The sequence below is a fragment of the Alternaria atra genome (genome assembly GCF_907166805.1).
Source record: "Alternaria atra isolate CS162 genome assembly, contig: 25, whole genome shotgun sequence".
Classification (NCBI taxonomy): domain Eukaryota; kingdom Fungi; phylum Ascomycota; class Dothideomycetes; order Pleosporales; family Pleosporaceae; genus Alternaria; species Alternaria atra.
Window position 1 is genome coordinate 393,738 of NW_025091323.1, and position 19,194 is coordinate 412,931.

General features: G+C 48.8%; 8 protein-coding genes across 8 annotated transcripts; 3 read left to right on the forward strand and 5 right to left on the reverse strand.

The window, feature by feature from the left end:
* Positions 1-2,100: 2,100 nt before the first annotated feature.
* On the forward strand, positions 2,101-2,631 carry ALTATR162_LOCUS5126 (uncharacterized protein; the record flags this gene model as incomplete). Its single annotated transcript, XM_043312743.1, has 1 exon — positions 2,101-2,631. The coding sequence occupies one exon, from the start codon at positions 2,101-2,103 to the stop codon at positions 2,629-2,631; it is 531 nt and encodes a 176-aa protein (XP_043168678.1).
* Positions 2,632-3,242: 611 nt separating this feature from the next.
* Positions 3,243-4,547, forward strand: ALTATR162_LOCUS5127 (uncharacterized protein; the record flags this gene model as incomplete). Its single annotated transcript, XM_043312744.1, has 1 exon — positions 3,243-4,547. One exon carries the CDS (start codon positions 3,243-3,245, stop codon positions 4,545-4,547), a length of 1,305 nt encoding a protein of 434 aa, XP_043168679.1.
* Positions 4,548-5,489: 942 nt separating this feature from the next.
* On the reverse strand, positions 5,490-5,885 carry ALTATR162_LOCUS5128 (uncharacterized protein; the record flags this gene model as incomplete). Its single annotated transcript, XM_043312745.1, has 1 exon — positions 5,490-5,885. The coding sequence occupies one exon, from the start codon at positions 5,883-5,885 to the stop codon at positions 5,490-5,492; it is 396 nt and encodes a 131-aa protein (XP_043168680.1).
* Positions 5,886-10,340: 4,455 nt separating this feature from the next.
* ALTATR162_LOCUS5129 (uncharacterized protein) lies at positions 10,341-10,943 on the reverse strand (the record flags this gene model as incomplete). The annotated part of the gene is made up of 1 exon (XM_043312746.1): positions 10,341-10,943. The coding sequence occupies one exon, from the start codon at positions 10,941-10,943 to the stop codon at positions 10,341-10,343; it is 603 nt and encodes a 200-aa protein (XP_043168681.1).
* Positions 10,944-11,118: 175 nt separating this feature from the next.
* Positions 11,119-13,048, reverse strand: ALTATR162_LOCUS5130 (uncharacterized protein; the record flags this gene model as incomplete). The annotated part of the gene is made up of 2 exons (XM_043312747.1): positions 11,119-11,610; positions 11,897-13,048. 2 exons carry the CDS (start codon positions 13,046-13,048, stop codon positions 11,119-11,121), a joined length of 1,644 nt encoding a protein of 547 aa, XP_043168682.1.
* A 379-nt stretch (positions 13,049-13,427) lies between these two features.
* Positions 13,428-14,660, reverse strand: ALTATR162_LOCUS5131 (uncharacterized protein; the record flags this gene model as incomplete). Its single annotated transcript, XM_043312748.1, has 1 exon — positions 13,428-14,660. One exon carries the CDS (start codon positions 14,658-14,660, stop codon positions 13,428-13,430), a length of 1,233 nt encoding a protein of 410 aa, XP_043168683.1.
* A 472-nt stretch (positions 14,661-15,132) lies between these two features.
* ALTATR162_LOCUS5132 (uncharacterized protein) lies at positions 15,133-16,971 on the forward strand (the record flags this gene model as incomplete). Its single annotated transcript, XM_043312749.1, has 1 exon — positions 15,133-16,971. One exon carries the CDS (start codon positions 15,133-15,135, stop codon positions 16,969-16,971), a length of 1,839 nt encoding a protein of 612 aa, XP_043168684.1.
* Positions 16,972-17,127: 156 nt separating this feature from the next.
* ALTATR162_LOCUS5133 (uncharacterized protein) lies at positions 17,128-18,272 on the reverse strand (the record flags this gene model as incomplete). The annotated part of the gene is made up of 2 exons (XM_043312750.1): positions 17,128-17,973; positions 18,036-18,272. 2 exons carry the CDS (start codon positions 18,270-18,272, stop codon positions 17,128-17,130), a joined length of 1,083 nt encoding a protein of 360 aa, XP_043168685.1.
* Positions 18,273-19,194: the final 922 nt, after the last annotated feature.

A 19,194-nucleotide genomic window follows, 5' to 3' on the forward strand; every position in this document is an offset into this window, starting at 1 on the left:
AACCCATTTGCCAGCCTACATCCAGGGCACCCCGTAGCTCCAAGAACAGCAATTCTGCGACCGGGACACCGAGGATGCTTGTACCTCGGTGGTAGTGGCGAAGTCGGATATATCCCGTTCTTGGAAAGCCAGGTCATGCCATGGCAGAGAGCGAAGCGTATGGATATTGATGGATTCCGACGCGGGTTGATTGTGGACGTGCTCAACTTCAGACGAAGCGTTGAGCGGCTGCGACATCTTCACAAGCTGCGCCAGGGTAGTAGCGCAAGATTTTTGCCACGGTTATCGCTAAGCTTTCGCGACGGGCTCGAGATACCAATCGCATAGCCTTGATGGAATGGCCGCCGTTTTGGAAAAAGGTCGCTTTCTACGAGAATGTCGCTGACTTGGAGGCCCAACACTTCTGCGAACAGTGTCTGCATCTGGTGCTCAGCCACTGTTAGAGGTCTGTCTGACTTGTTGTTACTGTTCCCTACCTTGGTCTCTTGCGTGTGTGCTGCCAGCTGGCGAAGCCTACTCCGATCTAATTTGGCCGATGTGGTCAGAGAGATGCGGGTGTCGAAGATGAAGCGTGGAGGCAGCGTGTACCGAGGCAGCCATTCTTCAAGTTGAACCGCTGCATCATGTGCCTTGAAGACACGATCAGGGCTAGAGTCGTGCTCGAGCACTCGGCATTCCGTATCATCATGATGTCCCTCCCCCCACTATACAAAGGCCCTCAGGGTCTGTCGCGCCGTCTGTTGCGGCTGCAGAACGAGGTCGGCAATCACGCCTTGAGACTCGGAAAATATGCGGCCAATATGGAACTCCATGACCCCAAGCTCAACACGCTGACCGTGGATTTTCAGCTGTTGATTGCGGCACTCCTGTCTGATGCATCACATCACTGAATCGGAGAGTAGGCGAAGTAAACAATGATGACAGTGTCCGAGCGACTACCTCTAGTGACAAAGAAATAAATTAAATAGCCAGGAAGCATGAGTTGGACAAGCGTGTCGTAAACTCGCTAAAGTAAAGCAGCAAACCCGAGTTGAAGCGATGAAAGACCTTGAAGCCCAGCGTCAACCGGCATTCACCCAAGATGGCGGAGGGTAGTACGAGACGATTTAATCGCAAGAAGCTTACTTCGCGTGAAACTGTTCCTGCCCTTTGTAAGCCCAGGGCACCTTGCATGGTCACGTGGATTGTCCACCAGCCAATCAGCCCACCACTTCATGTATATAAGCCTACGTCACAGACCTCTTGGTGAGCAGAAGAACTACACAACACAATACAACCTAAATTATATATAAACCGCCTTTTTGCTTACACCCTTTGTCGCAGTCTACGTACAGCTTGCTCGGTCCGATAAGTACTCGGTCCTATGTGAACAGAGTTTCACCATAACCCTGCTGACATCCGATCATTCCGGTATATCAACACGTAGACTTACTTCAATTCAACTTCAGTGTTCCTACCAAATTCTACTGCCTAATAGCCTATTACTTAAACCGTGATACCCTTCGTGTGATTCGTAGCGTAAACAAATATGGCTTCAACGTATGGGATCCGGCTGCCGAAGGGACCGAAGTCACGACGAGACGTGGTGAGATCAGAATGACTGCGGAAATTCGTTCTGTTCCAGATGTCTCCTCCATAAAATCACATGATACGGATACTGGAGGCTCAGTGCTGGGTGAACACTCTCTTAGCAACAGCGACGGTGGAGTCGACGGGAAGAACGTGCGGATAGAAGCTTCTATAGTGAGGGACAAAGACAACATGTATGAAAGTTCGATCCAAGTATCATGCAAATGCTCTAGGGAGAACGACTCCAACAAGGACATGAAAATGCACGATGCTGGTGGTGAATTAGATAATCAACCGAGCCTCAACTGCGACGTCGACATGGGAGACTTCGTTGTCACTACAGAAGACGCCACTGAGGAAGTCCCTGACATTGAAGATGGAAATTGCTAATTGGCCCATCATATTACGCAAGGCTTGACGTCGGGAGAAGAGGTCATCGGCGCGGGATCCAGCATCAAAACGCAATCACCCAGCTCCCTACACTGGCCTGCAGCCGACAGCGTGACAGCGACTGGCGTCCGTTTATTTAACATGCCTATTGAAGACCTATGGAAAATGGCGCGATTCCAGGCCTTCGGAGAAGCGCAGAGGCGGCGCGTCCAATCTTCTAGCGGGCTTCGCGCCTTGTTCGCCTCCGCGGTCACTGGAAAGGAGTTTACTCCCGAGGAGTGCACTCTCGTCGATCCCAGAATCAAGCTTCAAGCAGGCCGCATTGAAATCTATGGTGTGCAGCTGAAGGAGCGCATGGCTGCTGTGCGTATGTTTGCTGCTGGCGCAACACGACAATCGAATGATATGGTCGACGAGCTCACAGCAAATGTTAGAGAGACACGTGCTGAGTTTGCTGAGGCTCAAAAGGCAGTTTATGGAGGCTTCAGGTGTGTTGAAGTTGCGAAACAAGCTGTCAAAAGCCTTGCGGGTGTGCCTCTCAAGGAGAATGATGATCCAGCGGCAGAAGCGGATGCTCTGCGACAGGATAATATAATCAATGACATCGACGCTGACATCTGTGACTATAAAGCGCAGACACAGAGATATGGGGAGCATGATATGGTCAGATGAAGTGATCATGGCACAAGAGTGTGAGCTGGGAGATCTTGGCGTGGGCTTGATACGGTGGTCGGTAGTGCCGAACTGGGCCATTAATGTTGAGTGATTACTAACCTATCGTACGAAGGTAATAGAGGCAGAACATCGCACTAGGGGTCATTTTCGTTGACTTGACCGCTGGATAGTCGAGTCTGTTTCTTATCGTAGGAGTGGAGGCGTCCCTCAGACGGAAAAGAGCGCTTTGGTGCATAGCGTAGTGTTTGAAGCACAGATAAATAACAATGGAGGTAAACAGATCGCAGTATTTGACACACCACACAAACGTGATTGCGATAGCCTTCACCCGAATTTGACGATGTTCTTGTCACCGAAGTGTATTAGCATACATCTGACGTTTGGTGTATGTCTGACCTAGAGAGAGCTTGCCGCGAGTGAAGCGCCGTCCACACTCTCTCTCATTTTCTTAGGTGACAGGTGAGCAAACGAAAGTGACACAAAACAAAACAACCTTGCCAGCAAACGCACGCCTCGCGAGCATTCCGAACCTCGCATCTCCACCATTTTCGCCCCGATACCACACATTTTCAATCCGCTAAGATCATTGAACACAAGAGCGGGTCAGAATGCAAAACGACACACCACATCCACAGCAGGTCTCAACACCCGCGCCCATTCCACCGATCATAGTCACTGCGCCTGAGACACACATCACGCATACTCCAAAGAAAGCCACCAGAAAGAAGCCAATGACGACGTCAAATAACCTAACTGTGTTCGAACCTCGACTTTTCGCTCTCATGCCGGAAGCCGTAGCGAAAGAGCTTATCAACACTATGCGCTTGATCCTCACAGTAGGCGGTCGTAAACAGCGTCTGCTTAATGTGAGGAGGCAGAAGATTAAAGACTTGCTTCAGAAGCTAAACAACAATGAGGTCATCAAGGTGTACAGTGAATTTGCGAGTGCGCACGAGCAGGCGGAGGAGAGATTGACGTTCAAATTGCCCTTGATCGAGGAACTAGATGGTGGGGACGAGGAGGTAAAGGAGCTTGAGGAAGCGCACGATGACATTGAATCTCATGACGCACAAGAGGAGACTATCGAAGATCAAGCTGCTTTCAACAGTAAGATGCAGGAGAAAAGTGGACTCGGAGTTACCCAGAATCCAGATGTCGACATGGAAGGCATACCTTCACCAACACTACAAGGTTTTGCGACTCGCTATGTCAACTCAGAGACAGCGCCTTCGCCGTCAGTACTAACGCTGCAGCTTCCCCTAATCAGGCCTATAGGTGTAGCGTGCGAGAAGCACACCAATGGCACCTGCACGGTTATACCAATCCAGAACCCGGAAGCTTTCCCTAAAATGGACATCCAAGAGGTTCAAGCCAAGTACTACCCAGCCGCACGCTTTATCGACATGTGCATGCACCGTGATGAGAACAACGAGGTCACCCAAGTGACAGCGACTTTGGATAAGGGCCCAGTCGACCATCTTATCATCAATGATACACGTATCATCAATTTACTAGGTCTCCATCAATCACCATACGATACGATCTGTCTCCAGCACAATCCTCGCTTCGACGAGACATACCAGATTCATGTCCAGCCAGGTCAAGCACCGCATAATCCGAAGGCTTGGATCGTTGGCGAGCTGGCATCAGCACGGCACCCATATCTTTACTGGTTGGACAGCCGGCAGAACATAGACCCGAGAGCACCACCTATCGCAGCAGAAATTAAAACTTTGGCACCTAAGATAGGTCGTAGGGCCTGGGACGTCTGGAGAGAAATTGAGAAGTATTGGAACCTGGAGCAGGGTAGTGGTGGTAGGCATTACCGAGAGAACAGGATGGTGTATCTGGGGAAGGATCCGACGTATGGCAAAGGTGAAGAAAGAAGGTCGCGGAGGAGTATGTGGAGGTAAGTAAATGATGTGTGGGCGTACCTTCGATGGAATCATATCGGAACCACAGCTGGGAGGTAGACTGTATTCGCAGGGACAGATACATGGTGAGCGCGAGCTTGATAACCTACTACTAGTCGTGCGTACGTCACGGGGCATACTCAGCAACACGGCTTCGTAATAAGCAGTTTTCTTGTACCTTACTTCTCTAATATCCATCGTTGTCACTACCGGTCGAAGTACACTTGGTATTTCCCAAGTTGACGGCTATTGTTTATGCGTCCATATTCTGTGGGTTACAATCCCCCAGTGCTTCTTCTATAACCGGCATCACGAAAGAACGTCACCCATGGAGAGTCACATTCGTTCCATGGCGTCCGACGGCAGCGATCGTGGTGGACTCATACGTCACTCTGATACCCGGTCTGGGTCATGTCGCTTTGTCTTGACCTGTGCGACCGTAGTGGTCGGAAAGTCGTTCATGATACTTTGACGAATCAGTCATGCTCAACATTCCTGAAAATTTTCTACCTCCATGCGATTGGTTGGCAATCATGTCAGCTCTTCGTAGGCCGTCCAACACCTATCCGTCGCGTGCGTCCACCATGTACGACGATTTGTATTGCCATGCCTACATCTGTGACGTTGCGCAGCAACACTTGGAACTACGTTTGCGCCAATTATTGGGTCGCCATTTTCTTCTCCAGGTACTGTAGATATGTCCACTGAACGCGGATCGATTGATTTAGCAGATAGATGGGATGAAGCGCCTCGTCTTCCAGAGTCCCTTCCTTGGAGTAACACACAATCTTGCCTTATCAAATCCCGGAGACCTTGGGATTGCCTTTCTCCTCCATATCTCATTTGACTTTGGAGAGTTTCTCTGGGCTCAGTTTTCGAGCAAAGGTGAGTCCAGCCACCCTTCCCGGTTTGGTTGGTGAAAGTTCCACATAAGTGCGCTCCTCAGTATCTTCTAACGATGACCCCATCTAATGCACCATCCTCCTCGGACGCTTCGTTGGGTTCATCTGTCTCGTCGGAGACTCCATCAACAGTAGTGATCTTGCCCTCGACCGGCACGTTTGCTTCCTCCTTATCGATACGAGGCGAATGGCGTCGAGACTCGAGCTTCTCAAACGTAACGACAGATGTGGACATATCTGATATTACATCCTTCGGATCCTTGTCCTTGCCTTCCATAGACTTTACAAGCTCAAAAGGAGATCCTACAATCTGCTGTGAATTTGAGATAAGCTTTCTATGAGGCCGCCAGGTGTTTGCTATTTGCGTGTTTTCAGCAGTATATTTTGGGGTCTGATGATCGGAAGGATCCTGAACACTGTGAATAACAAGGGCCATATTCTCATCACCATCGGTATTACGAACTTGGGTTGTAGTCTGTTTACGGCCAGTCCTACCCTTGCCTCTACCTAGCAACTCTTTCATCTCCAATTCTACTACCAACCACTTTTTTGTACTGGAGCGGGACTAAACAGGCTGGGGTATCGGAGGTGTTGTTCTTTCGACGACGCGTTCGTGAGTTCGCTCGCGTGTTTGCCACTTCGCTCGTGTACGTTGAGCAGAGACCGCTGTGACTTCTGCGCCATCTACGCCCCTCGTCTCCTGTTGGCTTGGGCTGCGCAGTACGTATCTGGCTATTAGCGGCTGGAGTTGCGGTGGTATGACGCTTGTGCTTGCCACTATGAGGGCTAGAGACCGCCCCTGCGGTTGGATCTACCAATGGTGCTGCCTCTGTGGTGTCTTCATCATCCGCCATACGTATATCTCCGTCTTGATCTTGCCCCAATGTATTCGACTGCTGTGCTTGTCCGGGTTTTCCTGTCCCCTGCTCCCCACCCTGCGTCGTGTGCTTGCCGCTTGCCGCCTTTGCTTGGGCCTCCTGATCTTTCGTATGGCCTCCACCCCCAACCAATCCTTCTGCGTACCGCTCGCCTTATATCTAGCCTGCGGGTCGTTCATAGACAGGAGAGCATATCTTCCATTCCACTCCGGAGCAGTCGCTAGAAGATCTTCCTTCTTGAGACTATGCATCTTAATGCATCATGGCCCCTCGAACATCAGTCGAAACCCTGGCTTCATTCCGCCACCGTTCACAATGAAATTACTGTATCTACTCGCCACCGTGTACGAAAGTGGGATTTCAGAGAGCGGACTCTGACTTGTGCTTGTATTCGTGTGTTGCGAGTTACGAGGTTGGGCTGGAGTTAGGATATGTTGGTATCGTTCAAGGACCGTGAGCGGGGTCGCATTAAATACGGAACAAAACAGTGTGCGCCATGGAGGGAGAGAGCTCCACTCCGCCAAGATCCATGAGATCCCCGACGCTCCAGGAGTTGAAGGAGTAGGATACGCTAGTACTATATAGGTAGTAACTAGGCTTGTTAACGTTAGGTGGTGATGTTTCGGGAGCCAGACTTGAGACGAACCTGAAGCAGGACGCTAGTAATATCAACGATCGCACCTCATCCTATCTTTCGCAGTGTACAACGTTAACTTTCTATAATAATTACTTTACCTAAATAAAACATATCTTTTGCCTAATGCTGCTATGTCTTTAAATACACCTGTATTAAACTAGTGCGAACTTCCTAACACGCAATCTAACGCGGAACTGTCTAGTCGTCGCCTATTTAGCTATAGCTTTACTATCTTTAACAAAGACGCCTCCTAGCTTAGCAAACTCGATTCTAAACAGGTGTTAGTGCCTACAGAGTACTAGCAAATGAACGCTAACTTATATATAGCTGTTGCCGAGCTAGGGCATCTATTAGATACTCTATTCAACTACACCTAGGTTGTATAGGAGTCCTACGAGGTTAGAGGCTACACAAAGGCAGTAAATAGCGTCTAAAGGACAGCTTATTAGTAGCGTTTTAGGGTGCCTCTTACTAGTAAGTACACTAAGAAGGGATTAACGCAGGCGATTAATAGCATCTACTTCTTATGCTGTACTTGCTACACTACTGCGCTAACTCTTACTCGCCCTTTAAACGTTATAAACGGAAGCTAGCACGCCCTTAAATACTTCTAGAATGTACACTCTAAATCGTATAAGGAGAACGTTAATAGTCCCCTTAAGGAGCTTAACAAAGCTAACGCTATAAGCTCCTCTTTTAACTTATACAATCCTGTACAGCAACAACTATACAACAGTATTGTAGAATTATTTAACTCTAGGTTAATTAAGAAGGACATTATGCGCTAGATAACCCTTAAGAATATACTATTTAAGAAGCTACAGAGTCTGTACTTTTAGATAATATTTAGCTGTATACACCCGTTAATGCAGGAATCTATTATCCTGTCTAAGAAGGCAGCCTACTAGTAGGTGTATACTAAGTTCGCTATATACAAAGAGGAGGTACGAGAGATCTTAAAGAATGCGGCGAGTCGTATCTACCTCTCTTTCGACCTCTAGACGTTACTGCAGCGTAAGGCAATTAACAGTGTTATTGCAAACTTTATAGACAATAAGGGGAAGTGCTAAACAGCTATGTTAGCGTTTAGAGAGATAACAAATCGTTATAATAGCAAGGCTATTGCTACGAACGTTCTAGCGGTTATTAACGACTACAACCTACGCGATAAGGTCAGTTTCTTTGTTCTTAATAACGCCTTAAGCAACAATACTGCAGTTGCAATCCTTAGAGAGACGCTCTAGTTTAATCTAAAGGTTAGACAGCTGCGTTGTGTTAGTTATATACTTAACCTTATTACCTAGCAGCTCCTGTTTAGCAGCAATTTCGAGAAGTTTAAGGGTAAGATAGCTTATATTGTAAGGGGCTACGCTTAGGGAGCTATCGCATAGGTATACTAGAGTTGTATTCAATAGAGAGCTAAGCTCGAGGCTACGTAGCTATCTATATATACCTAGGTGTAGAGCTAGAAGAACTATTAGCCGATAGCGTCTAAGCGCCTATTGGGCCGAAGAAGGAGAAAACCGAGGTCGTAGACGAGGATAAGAGAGCAAAGGGCTCTAGCCCGTCACACTTATCCTCGGCTAGCTTAAGAAGCTTAAGGTTAAGTATGCTAAGAGCTAGAAAGATTCCGCCTTTTAGGTAACAATCGAACAAGCTTAGAGCAAGGCAACAGAGTATTACAATATACTTAACGAAACCCCTGTGTACACTACTGCTTTGCTACTAGATCTGCGCCTAAAGTATTAGTACTTAGCAAAAGAATAGAGTCTATAAGACGCTAAATGTAGCGTAGAGGCAGTTAGGAGACTATAGGAGTAAGATTGCAGGCCTAACACCTCTCCTGTCAACTTCTATAGCTTACGCTAAAGCTCCCTTACTTTATCCTAAGACAGTAAGCTGCGCTAACCCCTAAGCGAATGCGATTGTAACAAGCGGCCCTATAAGTAGATAAAGTACAGCAATATTAACAAGCTTATTAAACAGCAGCGTTGTCTACCCTATCTGCAAAAGATTAGTAATAAGCTAACGCTGTACCTTAAGGCTAAGCTTAAGACTAACGACAATCTCGTCTCCTTTTAATACTAGCTCCGCCTAGCTGTTCGCGCTAAGTACACTTCTCTTGCTCGCATAGCAATTAACATGCTGTCTATCCTAGTAATAAGCGCAGAGGCAAAGCGTTTCTTTAGCTCTGCTAGTTTTATACTAAACTCTAGACAACGTTAACTCTGTAAAGAGACTCTAGAAGCTATGCTATGCCTTACACACTAGGGTAAGCTTAGCCTTATAACCCTTGCTAAACACTGTAGTAACGCAGTACGTAGTAACGAGATAGCGGAAGTACAATACGTATTAAGTAGTAGTACTAGCAGCGAGGGGTTATAGGACGATAGCAATAAGGGAGAGTAGCATAGAACGCGCCGGGAACCTACTATTAATCTAACCTATCTCCCTCGTTTAATACCTATCTACATTATTTAAACTACTTACTAATTAAAAGCCTTAATTTACACTATTTGTATTGTTAGAATAATCAACCTAACGGCGCTCTACTACTAAGCTATACACCCTAGAGGTAGTTTTAATAGAAGAACGATAGATTAAGTAGTATATATACAATATATTGTTCACCTCCTCTAACAACACTATAGCCTGTGCTCCCCGCGTTCTAATAGCAGCTGTAAGGTTAAGCTTTGCGCCGCGCTCTAACCTACGCCTCATACGATTAGTGTGAGTGTGGGGTAAGAGCTTAGCAACTCCGTCAACTCCGGCGGAGCTCCATGGAGACCAAGGAGGGAGGGAGTAAGGAGGGAGGTCAAGGAGCTCCCTCCATGGCGCACACTGGAACAAAATGCCAGTCGCACCATGTACCGTGTACCGGTTCATCAAGAAAGTTGCCAAGGCTGTGTACCCACTATGACTGCTCGACCCGAGGACTAAGCTGGAACAACCGGATCATCTCCCAATATACTGGTGTCATAAATTAGCCGAAGCGCACAACATGTCCGAAGGCCATCATACTACTAGTGCATGAACTATCATGGCAATATTTACCAGTTCACGAGGTCCCACGGCCTTTATTTGCTCCAGCGCCAGGACCAGCGTTCTCAGATGCTATAGTAGTCATATGCGAAGATTGGACAGCTCTTCTGACGCTATTGTATTCTCATTAACGTCTACGAGCTTTGTGAAGTGTAGTTCACAATGAGTGCGAATGTTGCGACGAAGAACGATAGAGGTTGCTATAATATTTGGCTAGAATATGATTTTCTCTAGCTGGTTACTCGAGCAAGCACCGAAATGCAATACCTTCCATTTCCGTATCCTCCATCAACAGCCATTCTAGCCCAACGCTTCCTAAGTGATTTCGGAATCCCTACTGCTTCACCCCTGCTGACCCTTGGAAGCTGAGAAAAGGATTCTCACCTCTAGCCGCCTTTGCTGTCAGAGCCTTCCGCATCTCCTCCTCAGTACACTTCATGCCCTTTTCACCCGCGCCGAAAGGCGAGTGGTAATGAAACTTGAGAGCATCTTCGATCTGCTGAGCGGTTTTCCTTGCAGCCTGGTCCCCCTTGACGAACTCTTCCTCCTTGCCTCGAATCACCTCGCGTTTGGCCTCACTAACGGCGTAGTTGCCTTTCAGTTTCTTCTGGAACTCGGCCTCTGCTTGTACGTCCTCGCGGCGACGTTTTTCGAGAGCACGCGCGGGAGTCGTCTTCATGCGTGCTTTTCGCTGTATCGGGACGTGTTTCCTGGCGTCTGTGTCTTCGTCGGTTGTGCCCGTGATACGTTCAATCTCTTCTGCATCGACGGCGGCTGCTTTATCGGCAGTAACTTGTTTGATAGCGGTAGTTGGGTTCCTCTTGTCAGCTTCGGGTAGCCTTGAGTGCGCGATGGCTTCCTGCTGTAGTTTGTCTTGACTTAATTGCAGCTTCACCGGGAGGCGTTCATCGTGTGGTTCGTCCATCTGGAAGAACATGTTAGTCGAGGGCTGGATTATACGAACGGACAGCTTTACCTGGAAGATTTCCTCGATTTTGCTTTCCGTTGCGCTCTTCTTTGTTCGGTCGTTCGTCGGATTTGCATGCATCGACACGTTTACGCTTTGCTCTATCAATCTCTATCCGTTTGACAAAGGGAATAGCTGAGGCACTCTACTTATTGCTGTTATGATGTGACCGCCTTGGCGGTTTGGCCTTTGCAGCTCTGGTGGTCTTTCTTCCAGATCTGGGCGTTTGTGAGGTGTTGGAAGAGGGAGGGAATGCAGAGATCTTAGAGTTGGTCGTACGGTCCTCTGTCGATATGGTGGACTCTCCTTCCACACCGCCCATCAGATCCTCTCTGGAATCGCCTTGTTCATGATTCTGATCAGAGTCTGTTTCATCTTCGCCGACGTTCTCTATAATGTTCTCTTGCTCCTCCTCAGACTCCTCTCCTGATGTATTCTGCTTCTCAATCATGGGCTTGATCTCAGCTTTCCACTTGTCTAAGTTATCATCAACCTTCGGTGCAGTCATGAAAAGTTTCGCGGTTTTCTTCTTCATAACAATGTACTTATGAACAGCATCAGGTGCATTCTTCTTGTCACATTCCTTTGCACACTCATATAGCTCTGCATTCTTCTTAGCGCTTTGAACTATGCTTTTCTATTTGATGGCGATCGTACAGCTTTTTGTAATAGTGTTCCCTTGATGCAGAGTTATCCGCGGCGATTCTAGTCTCCATATCAAATTTACTCATCTTGTCGAGTGCGGTCTTTGTGTCCGATCTGTGTGTCAGGTGTGGTCTTCGTGATGGCGGTGGTCTTTTTGGAGACAATGAGTGAGCCCCCCGCGACACTGAGCGGCGCTACTGCGCCACTATTCCCTTCTTCATCACTGCCATGATCACCGTGACCACTGTGACCGCCATTACCGCTACGACTACCTTTACCTTATCTTTGCCACCGCACGGACAGTCTTCTAGGCTACTACATTCGCGGTAGCTGATCGCGAACAAGTCGTTTTCGTCTTCACTCGAGTCTTCGTCACCAGATTCGAAATCCTCGTCTGACATCTTGTTCATGTCGTCGTCGTCATTTTGCTCCTTACGATCATAAGAAGTCTCCCAGTCGAATGATGTTTCTCCAGCTGCGATGAATAAACCACTCTCTAATCGAGTCCTCTTCAGATCTTTGGCTGTTGGCAGACGTGGTACGAGCTCTGATTGTCGTACTCGCCGCTCAGAATGGGAAGCGTCCGTTCCAGACTGATCTTGATTTTTATCTTCTATTTCCCTTCTTCTTTTCTCAATAGCCTCAAGATCCAAATGCAGATTTATGGGTGGCAAGAGGGGCGGATTCCTAGGCCTACCTATTCCTACTGCGAACCTTCTCGCCCTTGGCAGTCTTACGTGCAACATTTCGGAACCCATACTCTTGTAATCTATCTCTTCTGTCGTACCGACTCCATCCCGTTCGAATGAATCAATGATGGGGCGCAGCAGCTTGTCGTAAGTATAATCCTCTGTAAGGAGTCCAGGCGGTTGTCCCTTTCTCATGGACCTTTTCTTTTCACCTTTCTTCTCATCGATATGCTCCCTATACTGATTGCGGTATTCGGGCGTTTGATAATACAAGAAGTCCTCATACAATGAAGTTGCGACGCGTCTCCGCACATGAGCATTCCGGCGTACAGTAGCGCTGAATTTTCTGCTGCCCCCAACCGCTGCGTTAGCTTTAGCAACAACTGCATCCCGATCGTCTTCATTCAAGTCTTTAGCCAGAGCTTGATCGCGGAGATGTTCTTCGAAACTGGGTATCTGGGCAGCCTTTTCCGCATCTCTTAGCCTCGATATTAATTGCTGTTTTTGGGCTTCCAATGACTGGTTCACGCTCTCCCGCGGACGCGAAAATTCACCCCTGTCATCCCCAGATGCCGTACCCTTTTCCTTTGCTAAAGTTTCGTCGCTTTGGACTGGTGGCAGACCCTGTGTTGCATCTCCCTTTGAGTTCTGACTACGAAGCACTCTGTCACTGCCTTTCTGGGGTCCTTTTCCTTGGTTGGGTTCACCATTGGAATCATCTCCTGAATTTTTGGGTGGCATGGCCAATCACGACGATGATGAGGGCAATGATTGGGAAAATAGAATGAGGAAGCATGTAACTGGGAAACTTCAGAGTCATGTATGAAGACAGTACGACGGCAGATTGGCCCTCGAAGGAAACAAGTCAATGTTATACGCTATGTTCTTTGTTTTCAATACTGTTGCTGAGTACAAAGGAACTGTATTGTTCTACTCGTTCGTCCGCTTGCTTTACCAAATAAAGAACATGAAGGCTCTGCGACGTACCCACAAAGCATCCTTGCGCAACATGGCGGCTAGTTCATGGTGTGATTGTACTACTGTCTACCACGTATCCAAATCGAAGTCAGGTTCACCGTCCGTCTTGTAGTCGCTCCTCAGAGCCCTCCCATAGAGCACGTCAGGGCGAGGCTCCTCCGCCCATCCACAGGTCCGGATCCCTTCCTTCTCTTTTTGCCAGGTCTACATAACGCTCGTAGAGGCGCCATGTGCCCAGCTGATCAGTAGGTGCAGGCTCAACACCAGGCCGGATGTGCCCTTCCATGTGCGCATGAACTGTCTTGTTCTTGACGCGAAAGGTGTCTGCGAGAGCAGAGGTATTGTAGCCCCCAAGCCGATGCGCGTTATGAATTATGCCTTTCTCTTCATCATCTTTCTCCTGCTGTTCGTTCGCGTGTCGCTCTGCGGTATTCTGCGTGCCATCCTCGCTGGGATCAGGTCTCGCCTGGTCTGCCTTTGTAGGTTTCTTCTTAGGTTTCTCGCCTCGCGCTGCAAGGCGTCCAAGTGCACGTCGCTTTGTACTTGACCATTGCAACTCTCCGGCGTCAACCTTGAACTCCTCGTCGTCCTCCTCGTCGGCGTGACCTGCAGCATCGTCTCTAGGATCACCTTCTTCATCTTCGTCAACCTGCCTATATGTCACCTCATGCATGTTTTTGTTTGCTCCGATGTGTGTCTGGGGAGCAATCGCTTGACCTTTTCGAGGCTTACGGGCAGGCGTTTGCTTCTGGCGTAGTGTCCGAGTCGACATGATGCCCTTGATCGCAGGCTGCGGGAGAAATCCGTCGTCGCCCGATTCGTCTTCATCGCTCATCTCCACGTCGTCGTCATTCGCGGTCGTTTTGGTCTTGTTCTGGCGCTTCGGTGGTACTGAAGGCTGGGCTGGCACAGCCTTGCGTTTCTTCGACTTCAATGGTTCTACTCCAGTCTTGTTCTGCGTCTGAACGGCCCTCTTTGGCATGTCAGGCTTTTCCTCCTTCTTCCGTCGTGGTAGGAATATAGCAACGCGAGGAGCGTGATCGACATCCCATCTGATCAATGTCTTAGCTAAACCCATCTTGTTGAAATTCTTTCCATGAGTGTTCTTCATGCCGGCTGCTTCGGCCATGGGTCTCAGGTCGGCATTGACAGCATAGTATCCGTCGTCATACGCGATAGGTTCGGGGAGTTTGCCATCCGCGATCATAGTCGACTTGTCGTGTTGGTCAAAACGTCGGGCGACGCTTTTTAGATCCTTCTTCAGTACCTTTGCCGGCATTTCCATCCCATAGCGCTTGAATAGAGTGTGACTTTTTAGTGCAGTCTTGAGCGCATCTATCGACCAGACATCGTTGTCAAGGTTGATCGGGTTCATCGCAGCTGTGCGGTTCGGTTCGGCCTGGCCTTCGGGTGCTCCAGGCTATATTGCCGTGCAGGGGCTTTCGTGGGTGGAAGGCTATCGCAAAATGCGGATAGGAATGTGAAGTGGTCGCATCTCGTTGTGGCAGGAAGGTATTGCAATTGATGCCGACGTGATCAGTGACTTCCGTCAGTGCGGAACCAATGGTTGAAGTTCACAACAATCCTGTTACAGGTTAGCTCCGATGACTCCCAAGGCACTGTAAGGCTCATTGTACATGACCAAACAAGGAAGTGGTGTCAACAACGTCCTGCCCACGTGAGAAATTACTCACCAGGTTGCATATTGGCCAGTATATTTACCCTATCCTCATGCGGATCACTCAACTCCATGGTCCGTGTGAAGTGCGCCGGACCGCCGATATAATTACCACGAATCATCCAATCAGCACAATCCCTCCACCGAAACTGATACTACAAAACACATCATGAACCAATCCGGCCAGCGATCCGCTAAATGGGGCAGTCTTGAGCTGCCATCTCCACTACATACAGGGCTCTGCGCCTTACCGGAAGACCCTGCCTGGCAAGATGACGAGCAGCAATGCTGCGTAGCCAGTAGCGACTTGAGCTCTTCTGAAGATACCACCGATACCGTTAACAACTTCATACGTGTATCCCGTTTCGCCGATACGGGCCTCAATCGTCTACATCCGCTCGCTTCTTACCGAACTCCCGATGTTCGAAACCGCGATACTACCAGAGCTCCTGAACCGAAGACGACACAGCCTTTACGCATGAACAAGTATATGAAGACACTAGACAAAGAAGAAGAAGAAGAAGAAGAAGAAGAAGAAGAAGAAGAAGAAGAAGAAGAAGAAGAAGAAGACTTGATGGAACTGGAGGAGCTTAGGGTACCGAAGAATCTGCAGTTGCTTTCTCAACAGCGTGAAGCATCTTCCACTTATGGATGGCAGCCTATCAACAAGATTAAGGCTTCGCAGTATACCACGTGCATCATGACCCAGACAGGATGGCAGTTGATCGACAACCCAGCGACCACAAATACGCCGAGCGGGGGAATGTCGATGGCCCATGCTTTGGCGCTACAGCGAGGAGATATACTTGACGAAGTGGGCTTGGTAATCGAACCGCCATCGGATCCTAGAGATGGCGAGGAGATTGGAGAGAACCTGGACGACGTCGACGATTTTCCGTGGCTAGACGACAGCTACTTCGACCACTACGGCTACCTTGATTCTATGAACAATCTTGAAGACAGCAAGGATAACAACGAGCTTGATCTAACGCCAGAAAGCAAAACATCCGCCATACAATCCAAATCTAAGGTCGCTGACAAGAAGGGGGTACGACTCGGCTTCGACAATTCTCTCCCCAAGTCTGCGGTGCGTAAAAGGCCGTTATTATCTGCACGACGGCCTACCAAGATACCTGGAGATATACCGGTGATGGGAGATACAACGATAAATGACGCCAATCAACCAGTCCACGATACACTCGAGTTTGACAACGAAGGCAACCACAACGCCAGTGCCGAAACCTCTTCAGACGAGGCCGGCAAATGGGAGTTGCTAGAAGGCAACAAAGACGCTCCAAGGACCGGCAATGTCTCAGTCCACAAACTCACCATCAAACTCCGTAACACTGCGACCGGTGAATCCAAGACCCTCGCCTACCCACAAGCCAAAGACATCGATTGGACCTCCCGACCACAGATCGCCGCCATAACCCAATGGCGTACCGACGTCTTCTACGAGCACGGTCTCAATACCAAAAAGAATGTGATCGTGTACACACCCCTCGAAGACGCATGGATGACGCTGTTCCATCGCAAACTCCGCGCCACCATCGAAGCAGGCCACCTAGTCAGGATCCCTGGTCCAGCCTCCGTGTTGGTAGCCTTCAACGCGTACTTCGAAGGCAGGGCGCTTAGGGATGCAAATGGAGAAGACGTAGGACCCAGACCCTCGCGCGATGCAATCTCTATCCGGGGAAAGCTTGACGGTAGGGCTAGCAAGATTGCCAAAGAGCGGAAGGAAATGAGGGAACTTCTGGAAGGGAAGAAGGGTGGTGCCGTGTTTGTACCGGCTGTTACGGAGGAGGAGCTCACGAAATTTCAAGAAGATGGGACAGTCGCTGCTGACGACCCGAGCGAGGCTAGTAAGAATGCATCGTCGGGTGGTGATGGAAGGAAGAGCAAGCGGTCGTCGCCAAAACGGAAGCGCGAGAAGGAAGATGCAGGGGAACGAGAGGCGAAGAAGGCGAAGCAGACCACTGCAGGTGCCAAAAAGCTGTCTGGAACGTAAGCATATCTGATTCGGTGTCATTGGAGAGAATACCTGAGTAGAGGCTAAGTACGCATGTGGCGCCTCTAGAGAGTTTCCTAATCCGTATGGGATGCAGATTACAGAAGCAACACCGATTTCCTTTAACCACGTATCTTGTCTAAAGCGCCGCCGTCTTCAACCCGTCTTGTCTTCCCAAATCTTCAAGAATAACTTCCACAGAATCGAGAATAGTATACCTTGCAGACCATTCGCAATAATCCTCGTCTTCAATCCCCGGCCAAACAGACCCAACCTCCCGTCTTGACGAATGACCTGCTTGGCGGCCTCGGTATAAGAGATTCTCTTATCGTTGACTTGTCGATATGTCTTCACGACACGAAGTGAATTAGATATCGTATCTGAAACGACCGATGCGCAAAAACCGATGAAAGCCGCACGTAATAACCACCATCCGATTTGCTGCTTCGATGGCTCTGTAATCGTTTCGGAGAGAAAGTTGTATACGGCGAACCAAGGGTAGTGTCCAACAAACGTCGCTGCCGCAGTGGCGAACGCACCCCACCAGAGACTGCCAATACCATCGGTCTTGATACGTTGCTGGAGGAGTGCCCAACCGCTGGAACCCTGGGCTTGCAGTGTAGTCTTCAGCGTATCGATGGGTGTGAGTAACATCCTAAACGCCGCGGCGCATGCAGAGGCGAAGATTGTCTGGATGGGCGATGGAAGCTGTTTCAAGAAGCCATTGGATTGCAGCAAGGCCAGGATACCAGCATTGGCGGCTGTGTCTCCAAATCGTGCGATAGGCCCTTGGAAAAGTGCAGCACCCATGCCTTGATAATATCGGCTTATGCCACCATCTGCGTACAAGGTTCTCGTTGCGACAGTCGTTGATGTTCCATGGCGGTATTGGTAGTTCATGATCGTACGGATGGGCATTAGAAGCAATACTTGCAGGATCATCGCCGCAGCACCACTCAAGCCTCCACCCAATGCACGCTTCAATGCGCCTTTCAGATCGAACTATATTGCATATCGTGAGCTCTGGGTAGTTGTATGTATCGCGATGATTAAGGGATACATACATCGACGTCATCTGCGTCTATCCACCCTTTGACAAAGACAGCAACAACCAATATGGCAAATAGCGTCAGAAGGCCTCTCCAGACATAATACCAGGTCCTGGATGTCTCCTTTTGAGGCTCGTTTATTGTTTCATCGCCTTCAGAAGGTGTAGGCGTGCGTTGGCGTACAGCATCATGCGAGAGCAATGGTGCACGCTCATCTGGTACAACAGCTTCTATGTCGCGTTGAGAAGGCATTGCATCGATGTATATTGTTGGAGTGAGACGTTACACTCGTGGACGACAGATACGTCCATCCGAAGAGTGTTGACATGGATTACCAATCAAGGGCGAATGACGCGCACTCGGCTGCACTTACAAGCCGAGCGATGAGACCCACTTTTACGTCCGAAACCTCCCATTACGGAGCTTACCTATACACCTTTTACATATCTAATTGCTGAACATCTTCTTCTGTATTTCCGCAAGCTAAGTTTATATACTGTTCTCGTCTCCATGTTTTCCCTACATCGCACGAATAGTACACTTGCCGAAGTAGCTCCGAGATCGCCTTCACCTTTGTCTCCAAGTGTGAGCTTCCTAGTCGCGTCATATGACATATGGAATCCCATTCAACCTCATGAGCTTCCACGAAGATGCAAACAGCTCGAGAACCGGCAGATTCTGTAGAGTCATTACCAAGGCCGCAAGAGATAGACTACCGTTGAACAGTCTGCATCATCGTCACTCGATCTTCTTACACACAATCAAGATACTGCAGTAAGATATCGTGGGCGCAGTAGAAATTGTCTGTCCATCAACTCAGGATAAACGCAGGATGCGCCGACAAAAAGGATTACCAGCGCTACGATCGGTATTCTGTCTGCGATGTGAGCGAGCACCAGGCCTGTTCGGGTGAGTCCTTCCTATGCTACCTGCATGATGCCTTGGACGTAAATGCTATCATCCTCACAGTCGAGCAAGATCTTACCGCAAAACAATCTCAACTAACTTCATACGAGATGTCCAGAATTCCATAGCCCTGATGAGTGGTTGTTCGCATGTCTATTATCCACCAATCATGGTTCTTCCGATGGGTTAGTCGCTGAAGCCTACCGTGGTCCTCCCCCGCGTCACCAACACGAACAGTCATGTTCCATCATCTGTCTTGTATCCATCG